This window comes from Corapipo altera, unplaced genomic scaffold (genome assembly GCF_003945725.1).
Source record: "Corapipo altera isolate COAL_440 unplaced genomic scaffold, ASM394572v1 175, whole genome shotgun sequence".
In the NCBI taxonomy this organism is placed as follows: Eukaryota; Metazoa; Chordata; class Aves; order Passeriformes; family Pipridae; genus Corapipo; species Corapipo altera.
The window spans coordinates 48310-66796 of NW_020884942.1; the positions used below are offsets into that span (position 1 = coordinate 48310).

General features: G+C 43.5%; 2 protein-coding genes across 12 annotated transcripts in view; one reads left to right on the top strand and one right to left on the bottom strand.

Annotated features, from left to right (window-relative positions):
• GIGYF2 (GRB10 interacting GYF protein 2) overlaps positions 1–18487 on the top strand; it is a 74266-nt gene that overhangs the window by 25925 nt on the left and 29854 nt on the right. For 10 of the 11 annotated variants that reach the window (XM_027661886.1, XM_027661888.1, XM_027661891.1 and 7 more), the window contains 2 exons: positions 2150–2261; positions 2811–2851. The exons of the other annotated variant lie outside the window; for it this stretch is intronic. In XM_027661886.1, coding sequence (XP_027517687.1) covers positions 2150–2261; positions 2811–2851 — 153 coding nt within the window. The remainder of the gene's footprint in view (positions 1–2149; positions 2262–2810; positions 2852–18487) is intronic. 11 annotated transcript variants of the gene reach the window in all.
• KCNJ13 (potassium voltage-gated channel subfamily J member 13) lies at positions 7598–17509 on the bottom strand. The gene is made up of 3 exons (XM_027661909.1): positions 16437–17509; positions 10055–10535; positions 7598–9188 (listed from the first exon to the last, which is right to left on the bottom strand). The coding sequence occupies exons 2-3, from the start codon at positions 10530–10532 to the stop codon at positions 8566–8568; spliced, it is 1101 nt and encodes a 366-aa protein (XP_027517710.1). The 5' UTR covers positions 10533–10535; positions 16437–17509; the 3' UTR covers positions 7598–8565.

The following is an 18487-nucleotide window of genomic DNA, read 5'->3' on the forward strand; positions in this document are numbered from 1 at the left end:
TGAATTGTTTTTTGCTTTACTATCTCTTGCCAGAGGAAGGAAGAGAGCTTTCCTGTAGTGAAGAAACTAGGCTAAGGTTGCTATGGCATGAGATGCTGGAGCTGTCCTGGGCTGTATTTGTGAAGCATAACAGCTTGGAGTCCTCTTCCAGGATTTTAGGGGATCCATGATACCTTCACTGGATAAACTTTGTGCTTCTTGATGTTGTTTCACATCTTTCTCTTTCTTGCATTCACAGCTTGTTTTGCCCTCATGAATGTGGTCAATCTTGTGGTATCAGACTTGCCACAGTGAAGGTATTTGTGTTTCTAGTACAGTTGTAGCTCTAATACTAATCTCTCCTCTTTTGCCTCGGGTACTCAGTCAGCTCCTGTGCCTCCCCCTGTGTGCAAGAGCAGCTACACTGAATCTGGCAGGGACTTGCTCAGCTCCGTGGGCTCCATAGTCTGGAAACAGCCAAAAGAAGGCACCTTGGCCAGAGAATAAGGGCTGAGTAAAAATACAGAGGTGAAGAGGCTCAGCTTCCAGATGTTTGCATCCCAGTGTATTTCCAGATGTGGCCTCTGTGTTTCTTTTTTCCCAGTTTGCCCAGTCTCCATCTGAGCTGGTGAGGAAGGCCATCTCTGTGATGGGATCTGCCACTCAGTGGCTTTGGGGCTACAGTCTTGTCCAAAGAAGATATTTAAGTTTTTCCTTGTACACCCTGCAGCCTGTTCTGCCCGATACAAAGTCAGCTGTGTATTTAAAGAGCCCAGCTGGATTATCTGTGGATCACTTTTTTCTTTTTCTCTACCGGGAAAGCAACTTTTATTTTCCCCCACGAGATTTGATATAGAGCATTAGAGAAACTGTTGCACCTGCCTTGATTATTTCCATTTTTTAGAGCCTCATTTCATGCCTTGATGCATCCATTTGTCTTCAGATTTTACATGTAGAGGCTTTTTATTATTACTTTCTTCAGAAGACTCCCAGGACTGCAGTTCATTCTCAAGGTGTTTGTTTCCTGTTTCATTTGGTCATTCTGTCTTGTTCCTCTGGATCCCTGGGCAGGTTTGCACCTCATGCTTCAAGTTGGTTTTTATCCTTGAAGTCAGGAAAAGAGAAATATGAAAGGACTGATGTTTGAGATACTTTCAGGGCCAAGAATTCCTGTTATCAGGTGCTTTTTAGGTTCTGGAACTTGACTATAGAGACTGCGTATGTGTGTGTAGGAAAGGCATTGTCCTGACAAACAGCTGATTGATGTTTCACTTGTTTGTCTTCCCTGAGATCCTTGGTAAATTAGCCGGTTCTTGTGCTGCAGCACTGTGTGAAGCAGTGTTTATCTTTTGTAGATCTGGAGCCTTCCCCCCAGCCATTAATCTGACGGTGCTGGGAGCTGTCTTTAAGGTCTGGGGATGTGCGTGGGTGTTGTTTTTCTGTTGTGTGGGGTTTTTTTTACCCAAACACCCCCCACTTTCTCAAACACTGAAGACGTGCTTTGAGATGCTTTGCTTGAGGACATGTGTGTAACTTTTTGGCTGGAGGCTTGGTACATGGTAGCTGTCTGTGGAGAATCATTTATTGAAAAAGTGAGTAGGACGATTTTTAAGCTGTGGCTAATGGGGTTCCTCATTGTGCCCTGCCTGAACCCATCCTGTGATCCTTCTTTTCTCCCCACTGCTCCTGTGGGAGATTCCTGCTGGCAATCACTAGAACTCACTGGTGTGAGGCTTCCTTCTCCTTTATGACCCCTCACAGCAGTAAGAGGAGTATCTCTGCAGAGCAGTGCCTTTACACTGGGGTATGCTGGGAAAAGGAGTCTGGTTTTTGAGTGTGAAGTACACATGTGCAGTGTGGATGTTGTGTGAATAATGCATCCTTTCTTGGTGATTTCTGTTGGGTAAGTATCTGTTTTCTGTGTTCTTCTGCGTGGTATTTATTTTAGAATTGTTTGCCTGTTCTGTCTTGTCTTGCACTTCTTGATAAGAATTTTTACACAAGACTCTTTTCTTCAGTCTTTGTTCCTTTTTCCCTTTGCCCCAGATAATTTCACTGGGGCTTAAGACTGCAAGATTAGTTCACAGGGACACCAGGAAAGGGAAACCTACCTGATTCTTTCAAGTTCTATTATTATTTATACAAACACTTGTGTTTTTTGTCTTTTCAGGCAGAGGCCGAGGAGAAAGCGGTTTCTACCAAAGAAGTTTTGATGAAGTGGAGGGTGGATTTGGGCGAGGAGGGGGCAGGGAAATGCACAGATCACAGAGTTGGGAGGAAAGGTAACAGAACTCTAGCCCTTAAAGTTTTTTACACACATCTGTTCAGCTTCCATTTGTGCCTTTTGACTTCATAAAAACACTTTAGGAAGGGTAATTAGTTGTATCTGTGAGTGGAGTGTCTGAATTTCTGAGATGGGGTACACAGTAATGTTTCTAGAGGCTCAGGAGCAAGTAAAAGAGCATTTTTGCAAAGACTTTTTCTGCTGAGTTCCTGGGAAGAAGGAACTACTTTAAGAAAACGTAAATTATGACAGTTGCAGTGGAAACGATGGGTGAAACTGTGGATTGCTGAAGGATTCGCTTCAGTTTTAGTCTTGATGTTGCTGACAGTATTTAGGGGCACATTTCAAAACATACCCAGTTGCCAAAGGCTGTGTGTATTAGTGTTCCTGAAAATTTCACTTGTCACTTGGACCTCTAAAGATACTGTCCATCAAGCTCTGATTTTAAAAAAGTCCCCTCCAAAAAAAAAAACCAAACAAGACCCATACCTAAAATGAGTGGAGTAGTTCCAAAACCTTATTTGAAACTTCTATTCTGCCTTTCTAGGGGAGACAGACGCTTTGAAAAACCAGGGCGAAAAGATCCAGGTATGGTTTTGTTACTGTGTGGGCAGAAAGTGGGAGGGAGGAGCAGGGTGTGTTTGGGGAAGGGATCTGTACATACATAAACCTTTCTTATTGCTCCAAGTATACTGTTGATACAAGATTCATGATGCTGTGCCAGGTTATCTAAGTGTGTTCTAAAAGTGCTGGTTCTCCTGTTTTGTGTTGTTTTCACTATTGGACATTTGAACGTTGTAGATAAGAAAAATCTGCAGTGAGTAGGTTCTGTTTATTCAATGAAGATGAAGTCTACAGCTGGAACTAAACTCCTGTACCCCTGGGAAGGGGGCTGTGCTGGTGAACAGATGTGCTGTGACAACAACCCTTTTCAGGGCAGCTTTGAAACGTGCCTGGTGTGGGCTGTTTTGGCACCCAGGACTTGTTGACCTTGTGAACAGTTAATTTTTCTGAATGCTTGCCAGTTGTGAGGGAGATCCCGGCAGCAGCAGCCCCAGGCTCCCGTGCTGGTGGATTTACTGGGTCTCAAGTTAGTGTAAGTCATCACATGAACCTCCTGTTCATTCAGGTTATCATCTGGTCCCCTGTCTGCTGTTCCTCTCCTGTTTCTGAACTGCTTCACACTGGCTGTGTTCAGGCAGAATGCTGGATCCTTAATGTGGCCCTGTGCTTCTGTTTGAATGTTCAGCTTGAGTTGGAGTGGGTCTGTCATCTTGGGGGTGGAACACAGACATTTGGGTAAAACCTGTGCTTGGAGAGTGGGGAGGACACTGAAGGAGATTGTGGCTCTCTGGTCATGGCAGTGACTTCTGCTTTGTGGGCTCATGCATTGAGTGTTCTCTGGGGGACTGTTCTTTCTCCATGGATGTTTCCATGAGCATGGAGCTCAGCTGTGCCTGGTGACAGGTTTTGTACAGTAAGAGCTTGTCTGTTTGGGACCCAGAGAATCTCTTGGTCTTGGCTGAAGGCTGAGTCCCTCTTTGGTGAACATACTGATAAAGCACAGGTCGGGACAGAGAACTGCAAGTTGGATGTAAAGACAGACAATGAAAAGGTGACAGGACTGTATTTTAGTCCTTGCTTAGCTGACAGTATTTTTAGCAAGAGTAGCATAAATTGCCATGTGAATAATTTTCCAGATGCACATAGTGGCACATGCCATAGGAGTCTTAAATTATCATGTGTGCTTTCAAAGCCCTCCCAGTCCTATCTCCATGAAGGAGTTGATGTTCATAGATTTTAAAGAGTGCTTTTATTTTTCTGCTTGTTAAGTTGAATGTTAACACAAAACAAAGATGTTTTCCTCGTTGTTTCCTTTAAAAAGAGGATACTTCCAAAAAATAACTTGAGATTGGTTTGAGATTGTTCATTTTGAAATGCCAGTAGTGAAACTTTGGACTCTGTATGTGTATATTTAGAGAACTTCTGGGGAAAAAAAGAAAACAGGAGAAACTAAGTACTGCTGAGATTTCAGGACTGCAATTTTTACAGAAGACAAACAGGTGTAAAAGTAGTACCCACCTTCCTGTTCTTGTGATTAAAGTTACAGCACTTCCAGTTCCAGACTATAGAATGTACCACATTTCTGATAAAGATGGATAAAAATATTGCATGTCAGTATAGGATGAGGTGTATCTCTGTTGAAATGGAGAAGAATTTGCAGTGTGCACCATGATCTTACTGAAGCTTAACCTCTGCCAGAGGTTATCTGCAGCTGGGACAGAGAGGGTCTTGTTTGTAGCAACTCCTGGGAAGCAGGACTGTGGAATGCATCTGCCAAGAACCATTTCCTGGAGGAGATGGTGTCCCTGTGGGATTTGTTGGAAGTTGATTGCGAGGGATGACGTGCTTATTCTTAAGTTAGGAAGCTTTTTGTGGTACCTGATTGCTCCTCTGAAATCTTGTGTTGTTTCTCTTCTCATCTGATTTAGGTGACTAAAGATTCTCTAGCTCAGTATGATACAGGAAGGAACCCTGCAATCTTTCTGGAGTTTTATTGTAAAAACGTTGTTTTCCCAACAGTAATTTATGATTGTGTATTGCTGGGTTAGAGGTTAATGTCCCAATGGGTTGGAAGACCATTTTGCTCCCCTCTACCTTCAGAGAGAAATAAGGTGGAGAGCACAGAAATATTAACGAAGCGTTGGTCTGTTTGACTCAAGCCTTGGTTAATTACAAATAGTTACTGTTCTGCAAAGGCTTTCCAATGACACGATATTTGGAGTGTGAGGAGGGTTACGGATGTGCCACCAGAAATCCCAGTGAATACAAGCACTGGTGTCCACACTCAGGGAGGGCACTGACGTGCAGCCTGGAATTCAGGCTGATGTGCTTTAGCAGATGCCTTGGATTCTGGTACTCTGGTTAAACTCCTTAGTTTAGGATTTTATTATCTGATTTTACTGTGCTTCAGTTTTTCATTGGTCCTTCACAGGGCCTTGGATTAGCCTCAGATTACATAATTTACTGAGTTGCCAACTTTTTCATGTCCTTTGTTGTGGATGATCACACTACAGAATGAGAGATCAAATATTAAAGTCTTCTGGACATTCATAATGGATGCCAAGGCAAGAACCTCTCGATTAAAAATCATGGGATGAAAAAAGTGATAGACCTTCAACAAAGAATTACTTCTCAAAAATTATCAGTATGCTGTTCTTAAAAATTAATGATTGCTTTTTCAGTGCTCACAATAGTTTGCAAGGTCACGTTTTACTGATTCTCAGCGTAAACAGAATCTGTCCCTGGTTTCAGTTTGCAAACTGGGGCTGCACAAAGTACTTGGGAGAGTTCCTGTTGCAGATTGTCACAGTTCTGAGGGTCTTCACTGAGAACCCAAATGGTTTCTGGAAGGCTGAGGCCGTTAGCAAAGAAAATGAGCAAGTTGTTTTCTTGAGCACGTCTGTCTCTGCACAAAAGCTGCTTAATTTTCCGTGCAACCTCTCGACTAATACCAGCTTAGCAGCTGAGGGGATTTGATTAGTTACCAGCAGTTACACACTGGTAGTAAATAATTGTTATGTAGATTAAACAGAACTTCTAGCAAGTCAGCTGTGGAACCTGATTGAGTTCTGTTTAACATGTGGGGTTTGGTTAGGTTAAGCAGACTTGAATATAAAATGTGAGTTGAAGTGGCTGTAAGAAAAGGGTGCTGGGTTTCTCTGAATTGCACTTGCCCTTGCTCTGCCTGGTTTGTTTTCCTGCCTGCCTCGTGGCAGGAGGTGCATCCATGAAGGTTGGGCCCCAGTCTGCTCTTGCAGTGCTGAAGCAGAGGGTGCTGTGTTGTGGCACCAGAGCCCATCAGCCCTTTTCCTGGGCTCCTCTTCCACTTTGAGTCATGGCACGTTTCCAGTGCTTTCCGACATCCGTGGTTCACCAGTTCTCTGGAACTGTAAAAGCAATATCAATGTTTTTTCTACCCCTTGTTCTGCAGCTGTTCTGAAGTAACTACAAAGTTCTTTGATTTGCTTCCTTAGTATTATTCAGCTTTACATTCCAAAATGAAATATTTGAAGATTGCGCTTAGCATGTACTAAACATATTTTTTTTCTTTATACTTGCTGTTGTACCCCCTTTTAAACCAAGTCTGTAAATAGAAAATTATTTTAAAAACAGGATAACTTTTAAGTATCACATAATTCAGAAATCAAATGAAGCACTTTGATTAGATGTTAATTGAAGTTAGAAATAGCTTTTTATAGCTTTGGCTCTAAATCATGAGATTATAATCCTGTCCTGTTGGGATTATACATGTGAATTTGAGAACAATTGGTTTGTCTGAGACCAGAGTATGTGATATATGGGAAAAACAGTACCTCACCCAAAATGCTGTCAAACAGAATATTCTCAATACCTCACCCAGAATGCTGCTCTAAGTGGTTGGTTCAGACTTCACACAGGGATCTGTTCTATGCTCTTGCACTGGGTCTTAATTTGTAGGACTCTTATCAATGTCTTATATTGGTCGTGAATGTGGAAAAAACACTTGCAAGAAGTACTTAAGAGTTATTGGTGCTGACACGAGGCTGGAAAAGGGACCTTTAAATTGTATGTGGACCAACAGCTCAGAAAAGCAGGGATGAAGGCAGGGTAACCTGGTGGTGTGCTGCTCTCTGAGCTCCACAATCTTCATGAATGCTTGTCCATAAAATGAAATTTGAAAAAGATTTTGAGAGTGTGTGATAACCCAGCTCTGTCTGAGGTCTGGAATGGGGGAGGCAGTGCTTGAACAGTTCTGGAGTGAGAGCTCAGTTGCAGCACAACCCTTCTGCCTCATTGCCCTGCCTGTGCAATGGGGCTGGGGGGCTGCTCCCCATCCCCAGACCCTGCACCAGGAGCTTCCTGCTCGTCCCTTTCGGCTGTGAGCACATCTCAGTGAGCAGTTTTGGGACTTGAGAAGAGTTCAGTTAAACAGAACCTCCTCAGAGAGCTTGTGCCTGTTTTTCCAGCTGCTCACCGCTTGGGGAAGTTAAAAGGAGGCATATTTGTTGTGCATTATGCTCTTGGCAATGAAAGTTGCTATTTATGCCATCTGGGTTTCTGGGAAAAGTCTTCTAGCTTTGAAAGGTAGCTTTATTTTAATACTTGACTGACCAGGTACCTAACAGGCCTGGGTTTGGACACCTGACAGGCACCGCTTTTGTCGAGAGCTTGGAAATAATTATTCATCATTCTGATTTTCCTTTAGCATCTTAAATTATTTAGGAGCTTCAGAACAGTGTCTTAATTGCAGCAGGTTTATGAGGCACTTAAATACAGAAGTCTCACGTATGGTTTGTTTTAATTTTTTATTTCAAAATTGATCCAAGTGTCTCTAAATATTTTTGTGCTGTGTGTACAGGCAAATATTGATGTTAAAAAGCATAAAATATAAATGGATGTGGTTCTACTTCTCCTAGATATAGTGCATCCCTCTGGGTCAGATGTACTGCAGACAAGCAGTGACAATATGGGCAATGTATGGGTCTTTAAAAAAAAGTACATTCATTCATTAAAAATAGTCTGTTTGCCACTGCTAAATAATTTATTCAGTGTTTCCAAATATGAAAAAATTTCCACTGCAGCATTTGTCATATATATCAAGATTTTTTGATAGTGTCTTCATAGATCTGTCTGGAAACGAGATGTTCTTTTACTTGGCAGAATGAAGAACTACACTTAGTATTTACAATTTTGCTTAATAAGCACAGCAGGAGTGCTTTTCGCTGCCACGAGAGATTGGCAGGACTTTCTGAGAGTGAATTCAGCCCTCTGAAAAGTGATGTAACTGTATTCCCAAAGAGTTAAGAGAACAGAAAAACTGGTATCTTGGATGAACAGAGTTACTTAAAGCAGAACTAATGCATTTGCTGAGCGACCCCATATTGTTTTCTGCTTTTATGTTGTTGTCCATTTTGTCACAAGCTGGTTAAGTATGATTTTGGTCATCTTTGGGAGTTTTGAAGATCTCTCCTTTTGGGGTCAGTGTGGCTTTAATCACAGTCTGGGAAATTCAGCAGGTAGCTCTTCTGATGTTAGTTCTGTGGCTCTTGTACCTGACTTCATCCTGGGGGGCTCATCCAGCCTCTCGGGGCACTCAACGTTCTCTTCACTGTGTCACATTGTAATCAAAAGGATGGAAGTACAAGAGAAGGATCACTAGAAGATGGCAGGGCAGGCAAGGAGGGAAGGTTGTAAATGGAACCTGAAAGTTTAATGTAATAATAATTAAAAAAAAGCCCCAAGTCCACAGTCTGTTCTCTCTATTCTGTGAGGCCAGTCTCGGAGAGCTGGAAGCTGTCGGCATGCTGCCCATTGATGCGGATCTCCTTGTCAGTCCTCCTGGGGCTCTTGGAGCCAGCTGCAGCCGGGAGCTCAGGAATAGTCTTGTCAAAGTTCTCCATCTGGATGTGGTACTCACCTTGGGCACTGCGGGCCAGCACGGGGGCGAAGCGGTGGGACAGCAGGATCTCGGAGGGCAGGTAGGACGTTCTCCTTTGACACGTTTCTCCCGTGCCCTCCTGCACAGCTGACAGGAAGACGACCAGCTCAAAGTGATGAGGGGCTTCTCTCTGGAGGAGGGCAGCCAGAGGGCTGGATGGAGAGATGGAATGGTAGTAGGTCAGCGGGAAGATGAAGAAAGGACACTCGGCCGCGGTAACGCTGTCGAGGTGGAAGTCGACGCTCGTTTGGTGCAGCTGCCCGTTCTCCTGCTCTTGGTACAGGATAGCAGAGATCTGGACGTTGGTCAGGGGGCTGGAGCGAGTGTTGGCCACCTGGAACATGAGGTGTGGCTTCCCCTCGGGATGTGTCACCACGGCAGAGCGCGTGAAGCGGATGGAGAACGCCCGGTTCTTCGGGCGGGCGATCTTGGCCACGAACGCACCTGGATCACGGGAGAGAACAAGCTCAGGGCCAGCACAGGGCCTGGGGGCTTCCTGCAGCTCCCAGCTCCTCCAGGCAGCCAAGGGAGCAGGAGCAGGCCTGGGGGGACATGCAGGCTGGAAGGACTGTGTTTGAGAACTGCTGGGCTGGCATTGCACTAACCCACTTGGGTTTAAAAGAGTAGAGTTGCCTAAAATGCTGCTTTTCCTAAGCTGTGTTATATTGGGAAGTGAACTGGAGCTGTAAGAAGAGCTGTCAGCTTGCTCTGAGTTACTGTACTTTGCAATAGTACCTGATCTCGGTGTGTTACACCATAGAAGCTACTTCTAGTACACAGTAAACTAACCTATGTATATTTAAAGTATTTTGAATTACTTTAAACCTGAAAATGATTTAAAATAACTGAAAATACTTCAGAATAGCTGTGACATTGTAACATCTTCATTACATTGGGTACTGAGGAATACTTGAACACTGAGTTGAAGATCAACTTCAGTTTCAACTACGAAAATAGTTCAGCTAGAGAAAGGTTTGCCTTAAAAATCAAAACAAATAGACTTTAAATATTGTAATTATATGGAAAAAACTTGGAGAGGTAATGGTATAAGAAATAAGTGATCGAGAGTGATAAGCAGGGATTTGCCACAAGTATTGTCCAATGAATACTGGAACTCTCAAGTCCAGATCTTGATATCAACTAATTTATGCCTTTTGTTAGTGAAAGGTGTTTTAGTACTACAAAACTGGAATCTCACCATCCTCGTAGTGACTGCCTTAGTTGTTCTTTCATATGTCCAAATGATCAGTATTTCTAGCTCCATCCTCAAACCCAGTTGTTCTGTTTAAGGATGGACTAGGAAGGCTTACCTGTGATGAAGGCTTCCAGCATGAGCCCCAGGACCATCTGGATTGCCAGCAGTGCGATGGCACTGGGACAGTCCCCGCTCGGGAACATGGTGCCGTAACCAATCGTGAGCTGCGTCTCCAGGGAGAAGGAGAAAGCAGCTGTAAAGCTGGTGATGTACTTGACACAGATAGTGTGGTTGTCAGGGGGAGCATCGTGGTCCAGCTCCAGGTCCCCGTTCATCTCAGCCAGCAGGTACCAGAGCACTGCAAAGACCAGCCAGTGGAGGACGAAGGAAGCGGAGAAGACGAGCATCATCCACCTCCAGCGCATGTCCATGAGGATTCCCCAGGCGTCGCGGAGATAGGCCAGGCCCCTGCCCCGGGCACCCTCCAGCTGCAGGGTGCTGTGCCCGTCCTTGGTCACCATCCTCAGGTGCCGCTGGGCCAGCAGGGGAGCGCTGGCCTTGGTGTTATTGCTCTCCATCATGTCCGTTGTCATGGTCTGGGAAGGAGGGAAAAGGAACAGGAGGGAGACAGTGCAGCATATTTGTATTTTGCCTAACGCTCACAGTTTTTGACACATCAGCAGGGGTTGAAATGCTGCGGCCAACAAAGGAGGGCTTATACATTGCAATCCAGAGAAGATTAAGTCAGGAGCCTGGAGAGGAATTTACCACTGTTTGTGGTAATACTTTGTTAAAAAAGATTAAGTTTAAAAATCTGAGTACTTCTCAAATTTTCCCTGCTTAGTTGTTTAAATATAACTTTCATACTTTACCTTCCTAAATGTACATTGGAGTCACATGGTTTAATTCTTTGGGGGTGAGTGGGATGGGCTTATACTGTATCTGAAAAGAAACTGGGTTTTGTCTGATTGTATCAGGTTTTGTAACTTTTCAGCAGAGTATAACAACTTACCAATACTATTGTGAATACTACTAACAGTAGTACTACGGAGATAATGTTTATTCTGTTATTTCTCTGACATATTTATGCATTTTAAAGGAATGCTGTAGTTAAGCTAGTAGCTCTTTCAAACTTCCCTGGCTCTGGAAATGTCTGCTGTCTGCACCCCCCATGTCCAGTTAAACAGAATTACAGTATTCAGGGCAGAGCTGCTTCAGGGAGGCTGAGGCTGTTTATGTAAGGATCAGGTAAAAGGAGGGCAGGAGACCAATACAGAAAATACACCGTGACATAATTTGCAGTCTAGTCTGCCTGAACAGTGCCATTTTTATTAGTAACCAAATAAGAAAATAGGACAGCAGCATATGGGAGTTAAGGTGGAATTGCAAATATGGGAAGCAGAATGGGTTCCTGTAGGTATTTGACATGTTGGGCTCCTTTGGTTCCTTTTAAAGAGCTTGCTGAGTTTGCCAGAGGTGCTGAATGTCTTTTGAAAAGGCACCGATCACTCAAATCCATAAATTTTATAAATACTGGATGTTTACTGTTCACCTGGGGTTTAAATAGAGTTACTGATGTGTACCACCTGCTTAAAGAAGGTGGTGAGGAAACTCATTTGTAGAACAGCAGAGGATTTAAAAATGCATCCATATTCTGCAAATCATGATTATACAGGGGGTATTTAGTCAGTTTTGGTTTCCTATCACTTTTGACCTTTCTCTGAATTAGACTATTTCAGTATGTAATGCACGTTTACAAACATCTAGAGGAAGTGGATCTTTTTCCCTCCAAGAGTGCCATCTTAGTTTTCTCTTGAAACACATTATATGTGAGGATACTGAACTTCAGAAGTTTATGGAAGGTAAAAATCTGTCTTGTGATCTTTGGTTCCATAAGCCAGCAGTTTCCATGACTGTTTATTTAATCTTCATACCAAATTTTAGTAATTACAGAACATTCTCTTTTGCTTTCTAATGCTTAATTCTTACTGAGGTAGGAGTAGGAGGATTGACATATTTAGCTAAATATGTCAATATTTAGTTAGAGTGAATTAGAATGAATATTTAGCTAAATTTTCATTGTACTTTCTTTTCCTTCTGTAGGTTCTCAGAACTGTCCTGCTATTCCCTCTATCCATACTCTAGTCAAAGAAGGTAGGGTAGCTGATGACCTGGGTGGAATTTGGTGGGTTTCCCCTCATTTTTATTTTCCAGTTCACATCTCCTAGAAGGAATATTTTCAGACTGCTCCCTCTTGCCAAAGAATACAGTGATCTCTGGTACCAGGCCACTTCTCTTGGGCATTCTGGTCATAGTCCATTCTGATCAGAGCCCATTCAGCCCCCCTGCACTGAGTTTGCTCTTTAATCTGCTGCACAGCTCCCTAAATGACAGTTCTCACTATTACTGCACTTTTACAGATTTTACAGTAACCTGAATGCAATTAGAAATGCTCCAGTATTTAGATAATTAGTGACTGGTCTGCAGAGCAGAGTCCTTGTGCTAAAGTGTAGAGGAGCCCTCCTGGATGCCTTGAAGGAGCTGGAAAATGGGCATCTCTGAATGGGAATGGTGGTGAGATCCAGGCTTATAGGGAGCTGGGAACACTGCCTTGGTTTTACCATCTTAGAATAAGCAGTATTGACAAGAAACACTTGTGTGAACAGAGGAGAACGCAGAGAACAAAATGCCTCTGGGTGTAAACATCATGCAGTATTGGGAAAAAAACCCCAACTCCCCCAAACCTGTGTGTTTCTGTAAATTCTCAGGGTACTTGGAGGGCAGCATCTGCTTTGTAGTCTCCAAGCAATTTAAGTTTGCAAAACAAACGCATGTTGTGAGAATGAATGTGATACTGACTGACTGGGGCCTGATCCTGCAGTGTTCCATGCACACATCCATGCTTTGGGGCCTGGTTCTGCACTGCTACAAAAAAATACATGCTTAACATGGTCCATTTTTCTTGGCTGTGCTGCAGATCTGCACAGTGCTGGGGTGGTGTGTGAGAGAGCACCTCTCTTCCCCTCTAGCAGCAGGTCTCAGAACAGTGCTGTGTCTCTGCTCCTTGAGCATCCTGGCTGGGGAATTTGCCTGCTGAGCTTAACCAGGTTATGCACTGGTTCATTTGATATAGACCTGTTTTTTTATAGTCTAGGACTGTTTAAAATAATTATGTATCTAATTCATTGGCAGTGATAGCATTGGAAATGTGTAAGCCTGAGTTCCAAAACTGTTTTTCTGCGAACACTATTGATGGCATTAAAGGCCACGAGCCTCAACTTGCTGGGGTGAGAAAATGGGTAGGAAAATGTGAATAGCAATGCAGGTGGGTGAGAGAGGTGAAAGAACAACTGCCCTGTGAGAAATCATTTACCCAGGCTGGAGGATCTGTGTGTTCTCAAAAGCAGAGACCACTTAAGAGCAGATGTGACTAAGAATTTAAAAGGAATTACTGTCTTCTGTCTGCTCCCTTCCTTGCCCACTGTAGTAAAACAAACCAACACCTGATCTGATCCCCTGCCTGGCATGGTCCCTGATGTCCCCAGGTAAATCCCAATCTCAAATAGTGTGTGTTTTAGGAAAGACACTCAACTTTGACTTGGAAAGAACAATTCTGCATTGTTTGTTGGAGAATGCTTGTCTCCACTGGTGCAGACATACTATTTCTCATCCACATTGGTCCCCTGTTATCTCTTAACCATCTCTGTTGTGCTGTTTGTTTAGTTCTGCCTTTCCTGGTTCCTGACTTGGGAAGCTGTTGTAGCTTTGGGGTGTTCCTTGTCCCTCCATCTCCCAGCTGATAGTCCCTGACTGGAAAGATGGGAACTGTCAGAAATTACTTTTCTAAACCTCTTTTGGCATCTTGACCAATCTTTCACCAAGCATTCATTCTGTCTAATCCTTCCTGTTACCAGTCTGTTGAAGACTGAATTATCACCAAGGCCAGTGTGTATGTCAGCTCTTAGCTTTTTCTGGTTTTCCATCTTTTTACCACCTTGTTCCTCATGTTGGCTCCTTTCTTCTATACACTTTTCTAAAACCAGTCAAGGTAGGATAAACATGGACTTTTTAAATCAGAAGTCACAGGTTCCTGCTCCTAACAGTGGGGCAGGTTCTAAACTGACCTGGCTAGCTAATGATTTATGTGTAATAAAACAGTTCTAGGCTGTAGGTATGAATTTCTGAAATTCATGACCCAGCACACTGATCTCCCAGGCTTTTGCCTTTTTGATTGAGATCTTCTTCCTGGTGTTGTAACAGTTTTTATTACATTCCTGTTCCATGCCACCACCTTGCTTTCCTCTCCTCTTGCTTGGCCTTTCTCTTGGCAGCACAAACTCAACTATTTTAACTCAGGGTTGTAGGGGAATTAATTTGGAGCACTGTCCTCCTTTCCTTTTCATCTGCCTTCTCAGGTGAAGGCATTTGAAGTGACCCTTCCAGCCTGTTTTCAGCTCAGTACATTGATGCACCTGCAGCCCTTTCTGGAGCCTTGGGTGCCTTTAGGAGGAGCTGTGTTCAGGGGACACTTGTGAGTTGCTGCCCTGCCTGCCCACCTCCTGCCCTTAACAAACTGTGTTCCAGCTGACCTCAGAGGGCTTTGGAGACAGTTGGTGCTGCACTGCTTCCTTCTGACAGCAGAGCAGTCAAGAGGACCTGCTGTTTGCTGGGAGTGACTGCCAGAACTGCTTCCAACTGCAGCATAATGGGAAGATTTGCTAGCAGCAGGTGGTGGCAGCAGCGTTGCCCTCTGGGAATGTATATATTCCCTCTTTACTTGACCTGGGTCTGCATAATCATGGACAAATTTGAGATTCAAACGTTGCTCTGAGCTGTGATCTCTCAGATGTGTTGCTGCCTCTGTGCTTTGCAACGAGAACAAACTGAGACTAGAATTTTTTTGAAGGCACTTTCATTCTATTAAAATGGTTATTCGTGTAGTGGTATTTTTAGATTATTGCTTATTGTTGCCTGTAGACTGGATGGTAACCTTTGAGATGCTCTGACATTAATATTAGGAAATGAAGGTTTTTTTCAGTATGGATGACATGATTGAATCATATAACTTACAGTAGGGGACAATTTTAGAAATGTAGGAAACAATTCAGTTTCAATAACTGCTTTGGTTGAAAGCTTATGCTGCTGTTGTGAGTAGGACAGTTAACGTTTCAAAGGTTTGTCCTTTGAATTTTGTAGCTAGTGCCTCATTGAGGTGAATGGGAATAGTTTGTGACAACTATTGAGCGATTTGCAGGATTAAGATAACAGTTTTCAGGACTTGTTACGTTTGTAAGTAGGTCTTGTAAAAATGGGAACTTGAATTTGTTGAGCCCAAGTCACATTTTTCAAAGCAAGTGCCACAAAGTCCAGGGTGTGAGAGCTTGTACTTTTGACTTTCTGTGACAGCTTGCTACAGAATGCACTTTAAAGAATAGTGGGAGACTGTGTCTCCTTTTATAGTACAGAAAACAAGGCTGCCTATAGACTTGATTTTTGGGAATCCAAATAATACTCCATTTTGTGTCTAATGTATTTTCACGGTAGTACTCTGAGGACCCATATGAACAATTAATTTTTGATTATGAAGTAGCATCTGAGAGGACCAACTAGTCTGACCACCTTTAGAGAAGCAGAAAAACTTAACATTTAAGCAAAGTCTTGGGAAAGGTTTTAAAGTATGCTAGCATGTGTTAATTCCTTATAAAGAAACAAAAATGCCAAATGAAATATTGCCAATGGAGGAGTCATTTGACAGTTAGGAGGGAGGATTGTATTTGATGTGAAGCTGTAGCACTAGAAGTCTGCAGCCACCCATCCAGTGTGGAGTGAGCTGTTTTTGAGGAGCAGTCCTGCCCTGTGTGATGCAGAGTTCCCCATGGCTTGCCTGCAAGGACTGGTTTTCCAGACGGGATGAGTTCCCTCGATGCCCGGGTGCGGTTTCCTGTGCTGGCTCAGTGTTGTGTCCATGAGCACAGGGATGCACTGACTGAAAACTATTGAAGGTGTGAGATACAGGGATGGTAAATCAGGCTTGAGCAGGTAGGAAGCTCATTACTTTTAATTTGTGAGGGAACTGAAGTGAAATGCTGAGTTATGATGAATGCAGCAAGGTGGGGAGGATGTTTTCCTGACACTTGACCAGTCTCATAACACCCAGCTACCTGAGCTGGAGACCTGCAAATGCTCCCTGTCTGCAGAGCATTGCAGAGTCTTTTCAGCACTGCTTCTCTCAAAAATGTTCTGAAAAAATACTGTATAATGCCTTTGATTTTGCTTTTTGTGCTCTTAGGACCGTGGTCACCTGAGAAAGCATTTTCTTCCTTTTGAGGGGGAGAAATCAAATAACTTTCTTTAAGATAATAGTTAATTCAGCACGCTTTAGAAATAAAACTCTCTCCCCTGATAACTAGTTTGATTTCTTTGATTAAAGAATGACAGAACAATTTCAAATTGTACAATAAGAAAAAGGGGGAAAAAATATGGTTTTGTGTACTTACCAGTCTTTGAAGGGTTGTGTGCAGGAGAAAGGGGTAACCTGGGCTCCAGGAGAGGGACTGGGCTGCTCTGGTGTATTGGTCCCACCACTGGCAAGAAACTTCCCACAAGTGGCTGGCAGAGATTTAAAAAAACCCACCAAAACCCTTTAAAAATGGGTTTGTGTGTCTCATTCCTGTGTTTATAGTGCTGGGGGGCTGGTTTTCCTCTGAAGCTGATTTGATTGGTCATTTTGCCTGCAGGGGGGCCGGTTAGCTCTGATCATGTGGAAAAGAATGCTGGTTTGTTAGGAGCCTTTCTTTACCCAACACAAACCCTTAGCAGCCAAAGAGAAATCCTCCAACACTTACTTGGAGAAGGGCTGCCTTCCCCCTCACCTCCTTCATCAAGATCACTTTTTAGGTTTGTATAATCCTAAAGCTTTACACGAAAGTTGAAAAGGCCAAAATTCTCTCGGAAAAGTTGAACGGGGAAGTTCCTATATTGCTGCTGAAAAGCCACACACTGTTCTCTGGTACTTTCTCTCTAACCAGTGTCCAGTGCTGTTTGTTTAGGTGAGGAGAGGAACTCTTGTGTCTCCCTGCTGCTCTGCAGTGCCACCGGTTCCCCGGGGGTTGGTCCCGAGCTGCGGAGCGGTGGCGGTACCAGGAGGGGGTTCTGAACACCTCCTGCTGCCCAGAAACACAGACCTGGCCATGGCCACACTGCTCCTTTGTGGGAACATGGAATCAGTCCCGGGACTCTGGAAAGCCCAGCAGTGAACAGTGCAGATTAGGTGGCTCGCTGATGGCTGTGGCAAACGGAGCCGCTTTCACCGAAGCTCTCGCTTCTCAGATGAGAAGAGTTGCTGGGTTGTGCTTTAGCTGAGTGGCTGCAGAGCTGCACTGCTAAACCAGCTCTGAGGACAGCTCTGGAACCCAAGAGTAGTTCACACTTCTTTTTTTTTTTCCCCTTGGTGAGCTGCTGATGTGAGGGCTTTGATCGAACGTCACATGTAAGAGGATCTGAGAAACAAAGGCTGTGGTTGTTTGCAGTAAAACTACTGAAGGCCTGCTGGGAAAATTATTAATGTAGACTTTCCTGCTTAGGAAACAAAATCCTCCCTATTTTTTTTTTTTTTTTTTTTACTTTAACCTTCCCCCAGCCCTAAATTGCAAACCATTAATTCTTTGCTTCATTAGTATGGAATATTTTAATACGTGTTCAGGCACAGCACCCGAAGTTGTGATAGGCATAGTGTGACCTTCAGAACCAGAATAATGTGGTGCAAGGGGGCTCCCACCACTGTGGCAACCCAGGAGGACAATGTCACTTGTCCTTCACCCTTCTTGTATACCCTAGCAAAGCTGGCCTTCCACTACAGCCAGCCTCTTTTATTCACAAGAGGGATTTTTATGCAGACAATATTTTCATACAAACCATGTTTTGTCCTGTAGAAAGCGCTGGTGTCTGGTCACAGGTTTTCCAGTCTGACTCAACTGAATGAATTGAAAAATCTGACAGGATTGTGCAGCAGGTTAAATAGTTACAGTACGTGATTTCCAGGTGTGTTAGAGAATTAAGCTCTTGTTAATTCCTTGGAATCTACCTGTTTACCCATACCCATGACAGTGGATAACGGTCAATTTAGTGGAAAAAATCTGGAGTGATGTTTGAGTTGTATGTTTGTGAGACCTACTTGGTGAGATTGAGATTTTTTTGGAGAATGTGCAACTAGAAATGGGATTCAGAACTTCTGATCCCTGTCACTGATAGTCACTTTCTGATGTTTGTATTCCTGTAGTGTCCCTACTCCAGTAGTGTCCTAATGAGAAGTAGTCTTTCTTTAAAAACATCATCTTTATTTTATTTTTCTTTAAAATGAGCTACAAAATTACACGTCTAGGCCAAGTTATTTCAATTCCTTTAAAACCACTGGCTGCAAAGATTTTTCTCTTTATCTTCCTCTTGAGGGAGCGTGTAGTGTGCAGCAGAGAGAAGTTAAAGCACTTAATAGGCTCCCCTAGTTTCCCCCCTCTGCAGAGTGAGCAGTCCTGCTGTCAGTCATGGCTTT